General features: G+C 43.1%; 1 protein-coding gene across 4 annotated transcripts in view; it reads left to right on the top strand.

Moving 5' to 3' along the window:
* The window catches only part of YPEL2 (yippee like 2), a 65822-nt gene extending 50329 nt beyond the window's left edge, over positions 1 to 15493 (top strand). For all 4 annotated transcript variants that reach the window (XM_049859102.1, XM_049859104.1, XM_049859105.1 and 1 more), the window contains 3 exons: positions 5626 to 5669; positions 6333 to 6441; positions 10874 to 15493. In XM_049859102.1, coding sequence (XP_049715059.1) covers positions 5626 to 5669; positions 6333 to 6441; positions 10874 to 10963 — 243 coding nt within the window. In that variant the 3' untranslated portion in view covers positions 10964 to 15493. The remainder of the gene's footprint in view (positions 1 to 5625; positions 5670 to 6332; positions 6442 to 10873) is intronic.
* Positions 15494 to 17082: the final 1589 nt, after the last annotated feature.

Raw genomic sequence — 17082 nt, 5'->3', positions numbered from 1 at the left:
TAGGTTAGGGTCGATATTTTCATCTCTGTTCTCGAGGATCCTGAAAAGGCCAAAGAGGAACGTTGGGGAATGGACCTTTTTACTCTGCATGTCATTTACCTTGTTTAACTTACTGTTATCAACAGCCCTGTGATACAGGTATGGCTACCATTTACAGAATGGAAATGCTTTGTTTGTTTGTTTTTAACTAAAAGATGTGGAAGCTGAGAGAGGTTGAATAACTCTCCCAGGGTCACGTAGCTAGTAAGTTGACGTTGTGAAACCAGGGCTTGAATCTGGGTCTTCTGGTGCCAAGACCAGACCTCTTACCATACACACATATGTGGGGAGTCATCTAACCCCCAGATGTTAGGGCTGGCTGGGCAAGTGGACATCTACTCCCTCATCTCTGTGCACCTCTCTGAGGCACATGTTCAGTTGCTAATGGTCAAGCTTCCCAGTAAGAGGAATTTGCCAGACCCTTCATGCCTGAGTCTGTTCAAGTGAATAGGACTCCAGGATCCCAGGATCCTTGTGGGCACCCTCCTGGGATGACCCTTCACGGCTTTTGACCTGGAGAGACAAAAGACTGACATCTAGGGCTTTTCCTCTCAGAAAGGGAGAGGAAAGAATGAGGGCTTGCATGGTTCAAACCGATCAGTGGTGTCTGTCACCAAAGGAAGGAACCTACTTGTTTGCTGTGTTATCCCCTCCCACAAAAAGTACGAAACAGTTTTTTAGTGGTCCTCCTGCTTTCAAAAGGAGTGGCTGCCTTCCAGACTTTCAAAGGGGCCAGAAATCAGTGGTTTTGGCTACTAAACAGGAAACTGAAAGTCCTTTCCGTTCCTTTGAGTTGTCTGGAAGGGCTGGGTCTGGAGCTGTTACTTTAAAGGACAGAAGAAAAGTTCTGTGTAGTTAAAAAAAAACAAAAAACAAAAAACCTTTCCTGGAGGCCTGAACACCAGCCTTGGTTGATACACAACATGGAAAAGAGCTGCCTTGTTGCCTGGCAGTAATGACAGCAAACAAATGTGTCTGACAGTCTGTTTGGGATCTCCTGGTCTGAAATTCTGTTTGCTTCATTCTCATTGCTTCCTTAACTTCCTTTCAGTCTCCCCACCTTCAGTACCACCCTCACCCAAGGGAGTGCCAGGCCGTGCCAGGTTGCGCCAGGCGGGGCTGGGCCTCACAGGATACGGCAACCCAGCCTGGGCTATTCTTGTCTGTGTCTCTTTGCAAGATGCCTGTTGTTCTCAGTGGCTGTTTTTCTCATCATAAATGTTGGCAGGGGCCTCAGGGTCGAAACCATGGTGGAAGAGCCTCCAGAGTTCTGCCCTGGGAAATGCAGCTGGTCCTGAGTGCCAGACTGAAGGGAACAGAGGCTCATCGACACTGTCCCTTAGGGGTACCTGAGTAGGTGTTGCCACTGGGGCAGCCCTGTTTGGGCTTGGCACTCTTGGCAGAGTGTGGGACTCTGCCAGTGTACTCTTGAAAACAGGCCTAGAGGAGCCCTGGCAGTCCTGGGAGGATACCTCTGGGCCCCTGGCTGGCTCTTTTTTTGCCACGTGCCCTGTCCCAACCCCTACTCTCTCTAGGAATTCTAATCTGTGTCAGGCTAGGAAGAGTTACTTTTAGGCCCTGCCCTGTAGCAGACTGGAACCCCCCCAGAGCAGTGACCTCAAATTTTTAAAATCACCTACCAGTAAAATGAGGATATACTCTGAATATATTTATTGTTGTTGTTAGTTGCTGTTGACCCCATGTGCGCAGAGTAGAACTGCTCCTTATGGTTTTCAAGGCTGTGACCTTTTGGAGACAGATCACCAGGCCTGTCTTCTGAGGTACTTCTGGGTGGGTTCAAACCACCAACCTTTTGGCTCCTAGTTGAGCGTGTAACTGTTTGCACCAGCAGGGACTTCAATATTTGTATACTTATTTATATATTGCATATGTGTACTGCTATGTAATATATATAGATACATATACATTATAAACATATACAAAAAACTCAGGAAATTAAGAAGGATGAAAGATAAAATAAACTGTGATAAAATTGTTTTTAAACTTATATTATTAAAGGTATATGTGATTAAATATGCTCTTTTTTAACAAAAATATTGGTTTATCATTTTCTGATGCAGTAATTAAAAAGCGTGTCCTAAAGAGAGTGCCGTTTCAGTACTTCATTTTAACAGTTGCCCTTGCTGAAAAAGGTTCCTTACAAAGAAAGGTAGGTTCGAGTGGAAGATTAGTATCTTTGTGTTTGTGAAAGTCATGATCCTCGTTTTCCAACACATCCACCAGTTACACAGAGGTTTTTGCTGAACTTTGCTGAACTGTAGTCAAATCAGTTGTTTTTGCAAACTTTTTCAGAAAGTTATTTTACCAAGGGCTCAAATGCCTCTGAAACTCTATGAAATATCTTTAAGCAGATTAGATTAGGATGTACCTATACCTCATTGTATAGGTGTATCAATACAGTGCACAGGTAGAGGAGATTTTAGAGATGGCTTATCATTTAAAAAATTTGATTGAATTAAAAAATGTTTTAAAAGTTTACATACAGTAAATTCTACTCTTTTTGGTGTATAAGTCTGAGTTTTGCAAGTATATAGTCTTGTAACCACTGCCACTATCAAGAAAACAGGATAGTTCCATGACCCTTGCTACTCTGCCCTCTTAGCCTCTGACATCCGCTGATCTCTTCTCCATCCCTACGGTTGTGCCTTATCATCAGCTAAATGGAGTAGGGTTGTGCCTTATCATCAGCTAAATGGAGTCATACGGTATGTGACCTTTTGAGTCTGGCTTCTTAGCATAAGACATTTCAGATTCATCAGATTCATCCATGTTGTTATATGTATCAGTAGTTGCTTCTTTTTATTAGAGCAGTAATACAGTGTATGAATATACCAGTTAGTTTATCCATTCACCAGTTGAGAGACATTTAGATTGTTTCCAGTTTTGGGTGATTATTAATAAAGCTGCTAAAAACTCACAGGTTTTTGTGTGAACATAGGTTTTCATTTAACCTGAGTAAATGAAACTGCCACACTCTTTTCCAAAGTGGCTATACCATTTTGCAATGTTTGGAGTTCCAGTAGTTCCACATTATTTCCGGCACTTGGTTTTGTCAGTACCCCCCCCACACACATACATATACACACATATATACACCTTTCCCTTGAAGGAACAGATACAGTGTGTTTGTTTTTTTTGAAAATACTGCAAAATGGCATATTACTATCTGCTAATTTTTTAGTAAAAGTCTGCTAGAATGGCAAGAACATTCATCTTTTTGCAAAAGAAAAATACACCTTATTTTTACATTTTTAGGTACTTTGCTATAAGTGAATCTCTTTGTTATCTCATTATAAGAAAATGGTAAAGATCCCACTTATTTTTAGAAGACCAGCCTCACTATTGACATCATGTAGTATAAAAACAACAGTAGTCAGTATATGTCAAAAATAAAGGCAGAAGATCACCACTGTGAGTGAAAGAAGCCAGACAAAAAAGATTACATAGTCTGTGGTTCCATCTATGTAAAATTCTAGAAAATGCCAACTATAGTGACAAAGCAGTGATTACCTGTGAATGGGAAGAGAGGAAGCGAGGAGAGGAAGGAAGAATGGATTACAGAGGGGCAGGAGGAAACTTGGGGGTGGTGGATATGTCCATAATCTTGATTGTGGCGATGGTTTCACAGATGTATATTGATATCAAAACTCACCAAATTGTAGGCTATAAATATGTGTTATTTAGTATATGTCAGTTATACCTTAATAAAGCTGCTTAAAGAAAAAATGACAACAAAAGAAATCAGAGGCAACCCACTCTTGCAATAAATGTTGATTGTGTGCCAGATTCACATGCTGTGTGCTGGGGGTTCAGAGAGATTGAAGACGTGGCCTCAAGGAGCTCACAGTTTAATCGGGGAGTTGTACAAATAAACAATTTAAACGTAGGATGCTAAGTGCTAAGAAAAAGAAAAACATGGTGAACAAGAAGAGTCTAGAACATTGGTGCCTGTCCTGGGAGGGGTCTGGGGAAGCTTTACGAAAGAGGGGAAGGACTTGTCGGGGGGGGAAGAACCTCCTCTTCAGAAGGAACAGCGTGAGCAAAATTGGTGAAATTCAAGTTCCAGGAACTGCATATGGTTCAGCCTGACTAGAACAAAGGACGCAATGAGAAAGTATAAGAGACAAAGCTGGAGAGGTTGGCAGGACCAGATTGTGAAGGGCTGTTGCTACCTTGGCCGTCCTTGATCTCTCCAAATCTATGGTCTTTGCTCCTGGGGCATCATCTCATCCAAACACTTGGCATGGACTTCTAGATTCCAGGTTTTGAGGCTGTGAAACTCACAGCTGCTCAGTCCTGGCCTGGGAGCTCTTCTGTTCCCTAGGGATGTTTCAAGACCCAGAGGAAAGAGAGAGTTGGTTTACATCTGAACCTTGTGGCTATACCTGGGAGTGAAGGCTCCTGTGCTTTTGAATGTTGGAGGCAACCAATAAGCCAGCTGCCCCAAAGGCAATTTTTCCACAAGTAAAGAATTCGACCTTTCTGACTGGCGACACTGAATGCTGAAGTCCTGTGTCTGGCAAAACGACTGTCTCATGTGCAGTGGTCTGTGCCCTGTCTGGTGCTCTCCCACCCCCTGGTCATCTGTTAACCAGTCAGCCTGGATTTTTTCAGTCACTAGAGTAACAGAGGTCATGGGAGTTGCTTGCTTGCTCATTCATTCATTCGTTCATTTTAGAGTGGTTTTTCAGAGATGACTAGGATGTTTAAATCAGGATATGATTATCAGACCGTATTAAAAATGCAGGCAGCAGTGCAGAACACGGCTGGCTCATGTCCTGTGTAACCAGAGCAGGAGAACACGGAGAAGGCCTGTGTTAATGGAAGTAGATGCCAAGTTACATGGTAAGCTGCGGCTCCCGTTTCAGCTGCTCCCTGCCACCCTTCGGCCGGAAAAGAGAAGCTCAGGTTTAAGCTAGAGTTTTAAAACGGGATTGCTGCTTAATGAGCCATTTCTGTAATCTAAAGATCAAGTTGCTTACTCTGCAAAAGGAGAGCTCCCATGCTCCCATTTAGGAGGATTGTGACTGTCATGGCACTTAAGGTCTATGAGAAGGGGAGACTAGTAAGTAAGTGAGCATTTGGTAGTTTAGTCTCGTGTTGGGGGTTCTCTGCTGCCTTCTGCAGAGCTGAACTGAAAGGGTGAGCAGAAGTGCTTTATCGGCTTCCGTGCCCTAGCCAACCTTAGGAAAGCTGTGGCCTGCACAGATGGCCCAGAACAAGTGGGACCAGGAAAGGCCAGTGTGGCTTAATTACCTCAGGTGGATTAATTATGTGAGGCGGTGCCAGGAGGGAAGAAATTTTTAATGACGTTGTGGAGTTTGGTGCTGCTTTTTTTTTTTTTTTCCATATTCTTACCTGGGCTGGTCTGAGCTCTGTAGCTTTGTTTATTCTGCCTTCTCCTCCCCCCCCATGCCATCTGCCAGCTGGACTGTTAACTGGCTCAGAGCTTCCTTTTTCTGTGTCAATTCTGGAAGGTCACGGTTGTTGGTGGTTTGGGGCTGGTTTCCCGAATGGGTGGGTGAAGTGGATGTCTAACTATTGATTTGTTTTCTTGCATTTCAGTCGTTCCAAGGAAGTCAAGGACGGGCATACCTCTTTAATTCAGTGTGAGTGTCTCTGTTTTTTGGTACAAATTTTGAGGGATGGGGAAAACAACCCTGTACAGTAATGAAACAGTGGGGTCTGCCTTCTCTGCCACAATGAAAAACTCCGTGGAGTATTACTCTCCCCATTTGGTAGTCAGTCACTTGTGGTAAGTTTTTTGGGCAGCATCTTTGGCTAAAAATAGCATACCCACTTCCCCCAGTAGGCACATTGGAATCAGGGCAGAGACTGTACATGTTCCCATCTTCAGCTGCATTCAGTCCTCTTGATGTGGTTCTCGTTTTAACTAAGATTTGAGACCCTGTGCTTGTGGCTCTGGACTTTACAGCATGGTTGCCAGTTAGTTCCCTTAAGTCACAAGATTAAAAGCATTTGTTAGAAAAATTACATAAATTCCAAGCAAAGTCTCAACCATACAGACTTATTTTTAGTTGACCGACTGAATCAGAACTTGGAGATAGGAAATCCATTCACATGGAGACATTTCCACGTGGCTAACTTTTGGGGTTGATATTGATTTCAGCTATACACCATGCTCTTTGCGGTCTTGGTTTCCCCTGGGGCAGCCTTGTCCAGTTAATTTTTCGTGGGAAGCGCAGCTGGAATGACTAATGATGTACTCGTGACTGACTACCTGCTGTCTCTTTTTCTGTCCCTTGGCATAGAGTTAATGTGGGCTGTGGGCCTGCAGAAGAGCGAGTGTTGCTAACAGGACTGCACGCAGTTGCAGACATTTACTGTGAAAACTGCAAAACCACTCTGGGCTGGAAATATGTAAGTACTGAGGAGTCTGGTTGGTGGAAAGAGGCCTATGAAGGGAATAGCTTAGAGTCTCACACTAGAACAGTGCTTTCTTCTCCTTGCTTCCCATGGATGTGGGGTTGTCCTAGGCCAGGACAGGAAACTGAGCACAGAGAGCATATCCCAGCACACTCACTGTCTGCCATGCTCATTCTTCGGACACTCCCCTCCACCTACTCATTCCTTCGCACCTGCCCCTCAGACACACACACACACACTTCTTCCTCTGCCTTTTGATTTAATAAATAACAATAATAGCACATAGCATTTACTGACAGTTATGCACTAGGCACGCATTATTTTATTTATTCTTCAGGAAGTCCTAGAGGGTAGGTACAGTTTTTATCCCTATTACATAAATGGAGAAACCGAGGCTTAGGGAGGCTAAATAGTATGTCCAAGGTTACCTAGCCATTAAATGACCAAACCAGGTTTGGAATCAAGGTAGTAGAGTCCATGCTCTTAACCACTACACTTTGATGCCTCCAGTAAAGGTTCCTAGAACATCTACTAGGTCCTAGGCCCTGTGCCAGGCACCATCAAACATTATCTTAATTAATCACCACCTTCAGATACAGTCATGGTTGCACTCTCCCAATTGGACAACCATTCTTTTATTCTTTAACTCAACAAAACATTTTAATGTCCTTTTAGGGCCTAGGAGAGCTGAGTAATCATTTGTCAGGGTAAGAGGAGGGAAGGGCAGGGACCTGCTGCTCTAACACTGGGGGCTGATTGTGCTGCCTCACATTGTGGTCACTACACAACTATAAACAGAGTCCCCACAGTCCCTCTGGCTAGTGGTAAAGTGACATCTGGGAAGCTGGAGTCAGTTTCCAATAGAAGTGTACTGGTATTATTGTTATTGTTACAATTAGTTCCTTTTCAGACTGTGTATATAAACACATGCACAATATTCTTTTCTGCCCTCTCTGTCATTATGGGATATTGAAACATTAATCTTGCTGCATCTGGGAGGACAATTCATTCAATGTAAAATCTCTCAAATTTCTCATCCTCTCAGTATCTTGCCACCCAATGTGACCTGCCATTGGCTTCAGAAGGAGCCTGAAGGAATAGTAAAAACTACCACAGTGACTTTGGCGGTACCACCTTTGGGACAAAGGGGATAGATTCCATTTTTTATGTCTTCACTGAAATATTCAGGATCAGAAGGAAGAAATCCAGAAGATGTGTTTTGTGATGCTGAGATGGTTTAACCACAGCCTCCCTGGTGGGCTTGGTTATTCCTTATGGGAGAAACTGACCCTGGCGCCCTCCGTCCTGCCTGAAGGCCACCTCTGGGTGATCTGGGGACCACAGTTCTGGTTGTGATTATCCAGAAATGTTCTACCCTTTCCTTCTGTTTTGTAACCTCTTGGCCATCTTATCTACTGGGGATGGGCTGGATTACAGACAAAAGATAAACCTAAGTTGGTTAGTTTTGTCTCCTCACCTGTGGTTCAAGTAAGGCAATTCACTCATTTGACAAACCTTTATTGAAAGCCTTGGACATGCCCAAGCCCTGGTCAGTGCTGGATATAGATACAAAGTGGATGAGATTCAGTTCTTGCCCTCAGGGTGTTTACAGTCATGATGCCAGGGAGGAAGGTGACATGCTAAAGAGAAAACAACTTGACAAGTGTAGTGATATGCTTAGGACAAGAGGGAAACATCTAGGAAGGGCCATTCCTCTGACTCCATGGCTAACTAGGAATGTCTGTCACCTTCTCTTCACTCATCTGATACATATTCATCACCTTGTATACACCAGGCCCAATGCTTTGTTTTTCTTCTGTCACAGCAACCTTGTGAAGTAGGTGTAATTATCCCCATATTACAAATGAGTGAACGGGAAGTCTGAGTGGTTAAGTGATGCTTCCATCACTGGGAAGTGGGAGAGTCTGAATTCAGTACTGGTGTTTAGACCCCAAATCTAGTATGCTTCCTCCTGGAGTCCAGTTCTGACATTTTCAAGATGCCTGTGAAGCTTGGGGCTGTTGTCTTTTTGCTTAATAAAGATACCCTCGTTCTCCCAATTTTGCTTTCTTCTCCCCCTACCCTGAACACGCTAGTATGTGACAATAGGCGTTATTCCTGACTCTTGTTCTTGTGTATGTGCACACACAGACACACAGCTGGGGAGTAATGAAGTGTCAGAGAAATTTCTGCTGAGCCCACAGCTCTTGTAGGTGTGTGGTGTGTTTGCACATTCTCATTTCCCCTCCAGTCCCCTCTCTACTTTGTGGAATGATTCTTTCCTCAAAGCAAGAGGCCCGAGTCTGAATTCTCTTTCTGAAACCGAAAGCCCCCGAGGTCTAGAGCAAGACACGCAGTTCATACAGATACTGCCCTACTATTGACTGTGGGATTTCGTTTCTAACTAATTCAGTAGACTCTGGAGGAAGAGCTGACATCCTCTGCTTGTGCACATGAGCCATGTGATGACTGCAATGACTGGTGTTTTTCAGATGATATACCAAGATGCTCTTATGTGAATATAACAGCTCCTTTATCCTGCACCTATGCAGAACTTAATTCTGTGGGGCTTATTAGCTGGGAGAGCCCACGATGTTGTAAGTTCAGAAAGGTAACCTGCCAGGTGGTTTGCATTGAGTTTTCCCTTGGGGGCCTGGCAGTCAGGTAGGTCCTGAGGGCTGCCAGCTTCTCCAGCCTGGAGTTTATACAGCACCTGTCTTTCCTGGAGAGAGACACTGCAGGAAAAGCAGGCTTAACACATCTGACATAGAAACAGCAAGATAAACGAAATAAAAAGGAGACTATTTGGCCTCACAGTACTTTGCTTCTCTTGCTAAATGCCTTTTCTCTAAGCATAACAAAGTATAGTTTAAAAGTATAAGGAGACTTTCCTGTGTTCCTAGAAACTGGTGGGAATGGCACAGAAACTTTATGTGGGTACATCTGTAGGGCACACTGCTGGTTAGCATCAGAAAGCAGAACACCCTAAGGTAATACATAGTCATGTGCTGCATAACATCTGTTCGGGCAATGTCCGACTGCATATATGTCTGTGGTCCCATAAGATTTTTTTAAAATTGTGCTTTAGATGAAGGTTAACAGGGCAAATTAGTTTCTCATCGAACAATCAATACAGGTATTGATTTGCTGCATTGGTTGCCAACCCCACAATGTGTCAAAACTCACCCCTTCTTGACCTTGGTTTCCCCATTACCAGCTTTCCTATCCCCGCTTGCCTTCTTGTCCTTGCAGCTGGGCTGGTGTGCTCATTTAGTCTCATTTTGTTTTATGGGCCTGTCTAATCTTTGGCTGAAGGGGGAACCTCAGGAGTGACTTCCGTACTGAGTTAAAAGGGTGCCTGCGGTAGAGTTCAGAAATCTTGATGGGAGAACGGGATGTAGCAGACGTAACTGGACATAGCAAACACAACAGCTTCCCACGTACAACATGTGTATCTCATTTCTCTTACATACGAAGTGATTATGCTGCCAGGTATATAATGGTACAGTACATACATAACCTATAACACATAGGTTATAGCCATATAAACGCCTATGTTAGAGTGTTGTCACCTCTGTTTAATTTTCTTTAGAAAATATTACTGTGAAGTGCATCATGGCTCCCAAATGCTGCAAAACCAGTGCTAGTGGTAGCAGCAGCAAGAGGCATAGGAGAAGTATCAATTTCGAAGTAAAACAAAAGGTATCTCATATAGCCTTGCTAAGTATATAATATGGTGTTCACACAACATTGAAATCACGTAACATCCGATTTCATAGAACATATTGTGGCCGTTAGGTGTTGCATGACTGTGTGTGTGATATATCTATACATACACATATATGTATGTATATCTACACACACACAGTTATTTGGCAATTATTTATTGAAGACCTGTGTGTCAGGCAGTCTTTTAGGCACTAGTGATACAGCAATGAGCAAAACATACGAAAATCTCTGCCTCTATTAAGTTTATATACTAGTAGTGGGAGACAGGCAATAAAGAAAATATATGCAGATTATAGTGTATGTTTGAAAGGGATAAAGTGCTTTGGGAAAAAGAAAGAAGGGAAAAGGGGCAGAGGGAGTTCTGGGGTGAAAGTTGTGATTTAAGGAGTATAGTTGGGAAAGACCTTGTTGAGATGGTGACATTTGAGCAAAGACTTGGCTGAGCAAATATCCTGCAGAAGTTTTGTTGTAATATTGAGAAAATCCTAGTGTTTTCTCCCTCCATTCTGCAGGTGAGTGAAGGGGACACGGAGTGCTTGATTGGTAGGAATTCTGTCAGTGAGTCTGGGTAAAACCGGGACCAGACCTCAGTGGTCCTAACCCCTGTCATTGGCACTGCCTCTGCTTCTGTGCTACAAAAATCAGCTGCTTATCTTTCGTCATTCAACATCTTTTTTCTTTCCTCTCTGTTTTCTAGGAACATGCCTTTGAAAGCAGCCAGAAGTATAAAGAAGGCAAATACATCATTGAGTTAGCACACATGATCAAGGACAATGGCTGGGACTGATTGGAGAAGTCCCCCTAACCCAGTGTCCACGTGAACGCCATCCAACTGAACATTCTACCCAAGCGTGAGAGAGTGACTGAACACTTGGTTCCATCCATTTAGAGGCCTTGCCATCTGGGGCATCCTCCCACCCTGACGACATCTTTCTGGTGACTGGCCTCTAAATCGCTGTCTCTCTGTCTCTTTGCTTTGTATCTGTTTGTGAGTTGATCCTGGCTTCTCTCTCTGTTCTAGTGTTGGCTAAAAACAAAACAACAGAATGAACGGATGCCCGACTGCATGGTGGCAGCCCACCTTGATAGGGGTCCTAGGGCCCATGCAAGAGCTGCCCGATGGCCTCTTGTCAGGAGTGCAGTGGCACAGGGTTGAGAGGAAGGAGGAAAGGGGGAACCCTGAGGGTCCTGGGAGTAGGTAGGGGTGGGAGGGTGGAGGTAAGGACAAAATTGTGCTGCTCCTAGAGACCTGGTAATCTAGGCTTGAAATAACCAACTTGTCTAAAAGGACAAAAAGAAAAAAATACCTCATGAGTGCATTCTCTCTGACCAGAAGCTTCTGTTCCTGACACCAAATGTGCCAGGTTAGCAAATGAGCACAAGAAGTGGCCCTAATTCCAGCTGATGGGGCAAACCCCTGGTTCTCCTGGGCTGAGTTGGGAAGTGGCCTGGCAGCAATCAGTGACTCGGGTGAACCCAAATGGGTTTTGATGATTCTTAAGCCTCGCTGCGCCTCGAGGTTCCCTTCCTCTTTGCCTCTTCAGCCACTTTAGATAAGGGGAGAGGGGATTGCCATTTGTTATGGGTGCAAGATCCAAATATCCCAAAGGCTTTGACTGACAACCAAGTAAAATTGGTAATTAAGGACAGCAGGGAACAAAGGGGGCTGGAGTTTGGGAGCGCCCGCAGAAACAGCTCAGACATGGGGCCAGAAAACTAAAAAGTAAAACCAGTTAGCAATTCTGCCTGTTTGACCTTTTCTCTGACCCTTAATAAGAGCAATGTGGCAAGGAACGGGGTGTTGCAGGCAGTGCCTGAAATAGTTTAGATTCGAACCATTACAAGTTAGGTGCAGCTTTCTTCTTTGGGCATACATGGGCTTCAGTGGGGTCAGCAATTCTTTGTACATGGAGTTTTGGGTGTTTTTCTCCATTTCTATCACTGTAGATTGCGGAAAACATAAGCCCAAGGCTTTGAGCTTAGTGATAACCTGGCAGGTGGATTCTTCATGCCCCTAGTTCTTCGTAGACTTAAAATGTCTTATGTGGAGAAAAAGCTCCCGTCAGTGTGGCCCAGCAGCAGTGTCAAACTTCAGGTTACCAGTTCCGGTATTATGCATCCCACCCTCCACCGCCTCATCCAAACTTCATGATACTACGAAAGTAGAGAACAAATCCGTCTAAGGCTCATGAGAGAAAGAGGGGTTTGTTAGATTTAATCAACACCGTGAAGTGTGTTTTAAAGCAATCCAGCCAGCACACGGTGCATGATGGGAGACATATTTAACTGAGTTAATTTCATTTCTTAGGCTGAAAATATTATGCTAATATGTGTGTTAGATAATTCTCAGCATCTCGTTCTCTAAGTAGGCTGATCCTATAGGAAAGTTTACCTTAAAAGTCACAAAGGAGTGAATTTATGGAGACAAGAATCTGTGAAATTGATTATCCAAGATTAAAGCAGCCAGCCCAGAACATGTTCAGAATTGCTTCTGCAGCAGAACCCAGTTTTCGCAGGGAGTGAGTCCATGGTGGAAATGCCTTTTTGTGTCTCTCTGTGCTGGTTACAAAATGGGAGACACAGGAAGGGTGTGGTCCTGCCCTGCTGTGACAGAGGGCAGGACTGACAGGAAGCAAGGTAGCTGCAGGTTAGTACTAGACTCCCTGCTGTAACACAAAAAGGAGTCCTAGAAGTAAAACTTTCTTCCCAAAGGTTTCTTGCCCAGATCTCCCTTGTGCTTTAGCAGCCCTGGAGATTGAGGAAGTAAGCTGTTCTCCCCACTTCACTGAGGTTCAGAAGAAGTATTTCATTTCTGCGCCCAGAGTAACAGTTCTTCTGGCTCCCAGGCTTCAAGATCTCAACAAAAAACATTTTCAACTTTCACATTCCCAAACTGGCTTGCCAACACAGAAATCATGGATTTCCCCCCTTCTCTATCTCCCCTGAAGGAAGCAGGCTTTGTTTATGAATTTTGATTAGCTCCTTTGCTCAGGGTAAGTCCAGACATTGATACTCCTTTCCATAAAAAGAAAATGGGGGTTAAATGTAGTGACAAATAGATACTGACATGGGATGCCCTAGAATTTTCAAGGGACAGAGAAGGAGACCAATATGCCACTGTGTTTCCTTGGGGATGGAGCCTCTGGCTGCTGCAGGATCAGAGCAGGCTCCATTCAGACCCTGATTCTGGTTTTATTCAATTAGTATCAATTGAGAATCCAATGGGTGCATGGCACCATATTTGGTGTGAGAGATCTGAGTAGGGTATTGTTTTTCTTGAAACTACAGGAAAGAAAAAATTCATTAGGCTTTCCCTTTGTGTCAGTGAAACCAAAAGTGCTTCTTTTAACTTCAGCTCCATTCACGGCTTGTTTATCTGAAGTCTAGCAGTATTGGAGGGGCCACAGCTGAGCGATGGAAATGCATCAACTCATGGCCTCAGTCAGTTCATTCTTTAATTTCCTCACCAAATTATCAACTCAGAGCATAACCAAAGACCTCGTCCGTTCACCCCTGGTAGGTTCAAGGAATTGGAGTATGTTTGGGTAGGGGGAAGGGGGACAGGGAAAAGGGAAAGAGAGAGCTGAGAAGGGAAAAGGCATGAAGTCTTATACCTCAGCCAGCAGCTGCCTTCATTTTGAACTGAAGTCCAGCTGGCAGACTCTCTGTCTATCTAGTTCCATCTCCCCTGTGCCACCCTAGGTTGTATGGCCTTGGCTGCCATGGATTACAACTAGATCCCCAGGGGATATTAGTCTCTGGCTGCTGGTGGGTTGATTTGACATGAATCAAGATATAGCTGAACTTGATGCCCCCAGTTCTCAGCTGGGCCTGACCAGGTACTGCCCTAGCTCCTATCACAGGAAGATCACTAACGTCAATTTGCACTGGTGGACCAGCGTGTGCAAAAGAGGTGTCCCCTTTATAAAAAGATTTTCAAGTTGATATATATAAACAGTTGCTTGTGAAATATACTTTTGTAAATAATATTTAATTTTTTAAATAATATATTTGGTGCTGTTTTCTCAGATCCCCTGAGAGCACTTTTTATTTTCGTTTGTAAATTCTATGGTTTCCTCTGCATTTCTTGAAGTACATTTTAAGGGAAACAGTTATCACCAATAAACTTTTTATTTTTTAAAGGTCTATCATTTTAGTCAGGACCGAGGCAATAAAACACTGCCTCTCTGCATTTTTTTCCAGTGGAACAGACTCTGCAGTACATTACCAGGTTGAGAGGTGAAATATTTCCTTGCACCAGTATTGGCTAGAAAAGAAAATAAATAAAATCAAGTAAACTTAGTAACAACTTTGAGTGATTCTTCTTGTTGGGAGAAATTTCCAACTAAGTGGAATCTTGTTTTTTATTGTGTGTGTGTGTGAGGGGGGAAAAAAAGCGCTTTGGATTGTGCCTCCTGTTTTTCTCTTTTTACTGGGGACACTAACTACAGTTTACACTGCGTGCGCATACAGTTTTTCTTCCCTTTCTCTCGGGTTGTTTTTTGTTTCTGAGTGGACCAACAGCACAAACCGTGAGGTTTTTGTTTTCCTGAGCAGGGAGCTGTTGCTGATTTGCTCTGTTTTCTTTCTCTGTGTGCTCAACTTCTACAAGCTGTAAAGGAAGTATGTTGTTTGAAAGATCAAGCAGAGTCAGGTCTCTGCTTCTCACTGAGATGTGTGTTAATTATGAATCCCAGGGCTTCAGCTGTTTTAGAAGCTACATCATGTTAAACTTTAACTGGCTTGAGTTGAAAGACCGTTAATAAAAAATACACATACCTTGTAGGTAAATAAGCTTTTTTTTTTTTTAAGATCAGATTGCCTCAGGTTCAGGAAAGAGGCTGGGAAATCAAATCTTGAACACAATCAACTTCCATATTTTAATAGAATCTGCTTCAAATGAGAAAACTTGCTAGTGGTCTAGGTAGAGGAAAGAGATGTTTAATTTTTAAAACAAAAGTACAGTCATGAAATCTACTGACAGTGAAAGGTGAAACCAAGAAAGAACCAAGAATTACCAAACTCTATCTGCCCCTATGTTTTTGTATAACATTTTGGTGAAAGTGGGAGTCAGTTCCCTTTTTCCAACCTGCAGAGACTATCTTTCAATACAGAATCTATTTATGCTTGTGTTTACAAACAGGAATTGTTGGGTTTGGGGTTTTTTTTTTTTTTTTTTTTGGCATTTTTCGGGTCACTTTGCTTCAGTAACAAAGAAAATTGTTTTCAAATAATTTGTCTTCACCTTTTCCTGTATTTGTACATAGTGATTCAGTATTAGAGAAAAGTGCATTGTTTCTGTCATATTTCCAATCTGTGTTGGTGCTCATTTGAGAAAATAAAGTTTTCAAATATTAACTCTTTGGAGGACTCATCTGTCATCTTTGACCTAGCCTGTTTTATCTTGGTATTTAACATTGAAAGTGCTGACGGGCCTGCAGGAGGTTATCTAGTTTAACTCAGTTCACAGATCTGTCACCTGAGACCCTAAGGGGTTATTCTCTCCAAGGTCAGCCAGCCAATTAATGACTAAAAATCAGGTCTCTCGCTTATCAGCAAATGCCTCTCCTTACTTAAGCTATCAGAAACCCATGAGTTCTGTTTTCTAAACTCCGTATTCTGCAAGTTTATTCTGATGACATCATTTTTTTTTTTTTTATGGAGATAGGATTGCATTGAGTGTGGGGCAGGGGAAAGACATAAACAACAAAGTCATGCCAAAAGGGGGTAGTGCAGCTGACCCAAGCCAGGGTATTTTCAGTCACCTCATAAATTTTTTTCATAAGCACACAAAAGCTGGAATAGGGAAAACTGCAGAAGAATTGATGCATTTGAATCATGATGTTGGCAAAGAATATTGAATATACCATGGACAAATCTGTTTTGGAAGAAGTATAGCTAGAATGCTTCTTAGAGGTGATAATGGTGAAACTTTGTCTTGCTTACTTTGGGCATGTTATCAGGAGGGGCCAGTCCCTGGAGAAAGACACCATTCTTGGTAAAGTGGAGGGTCAGCAAAAAAGAGGAAGACCCTCAACAAGATGGATTGACACAGTGGCTGCAACAATGGGCTGACACATACCTACTATTGTGAGTGTAGTGCAGGACCAGGCAACATTTAGTTTTGTTATACATAGAGTCACTATGAGTCAGAACTGACTTGACATCACCTAACAACAACAACAACAATCATCTCTGAATGATTGGCTAACAAAAAAAAAAGGAGATGAATATTCACAGTTATATGGAAAAATTGTCTTCAACTAATATTTTTGAGCATTTTATTAGATTCCAGACACTGGGTGAGGCAATGGATATATGGCATCTGAAATGCAGTGGGAAGTGAGACCATCCAGTTGACTGTTACCTTGGTCAGCTCACAGACTCATAGAGACCCTATATGACAGAGTATAACTGCCCCATAGGGTTTCCTAGGCTGTAATCTTTATGGGAGGAGCCTTGGTAGTGCAGTAGTTAAAATGCTTGGCTACTAACCGAAAGGTCAGTGGTTTGAACCAACCAGCTGCTTTGTAGGAGAAAGATGTAGCAGTTGGCTTCTGTAAGGGTATACAGCCATGGAAACCCTATGAAGCCATTCTACTTTGTCCTATAGGGTCACGGTGAGTCAGATTCGACTTGATGTTAGTGGGTTTAGGTTTTGGGAATCTATGGGAGGAGATTGCCAGGTCTTTTATTCCAAAGAGTGGCTGGTGGGTTTGAACCATCAACCTTTTGGTTAGCAGCCAAGTGCTTAACCACTGTCCCACAGAGCTCCATAGGTTTTCCAAGGAGCTCCTGGTGGATTTGAACTGCCACCCCTTTGGTTAGCAGCCATAGTAGCTCTTAACCACTACGCCACCAAGGTTTCTTTGGTCTGCTAGACCCTTGCTATTCAAAGTGTGTCCC

The sequence above is a fragment of the Elephas maximus genome, chromosome 19, assembly GCF_024166365.1.
Source record: "Elephas maximus indicus isolate mEleMax1 chromosome 19, mEleMax1 primary haplotype, whole genome shotgun sequence".
Classification (NCBI taxonomy): Eukaryota; Metazoa; Chordata; class Mammalia; order Proboscidea; family Elephantidae; genus Elephas; species Elephas maximus.
This window is presented reverse-complemented; position numbering and strand designations above follow the sequence as displayed.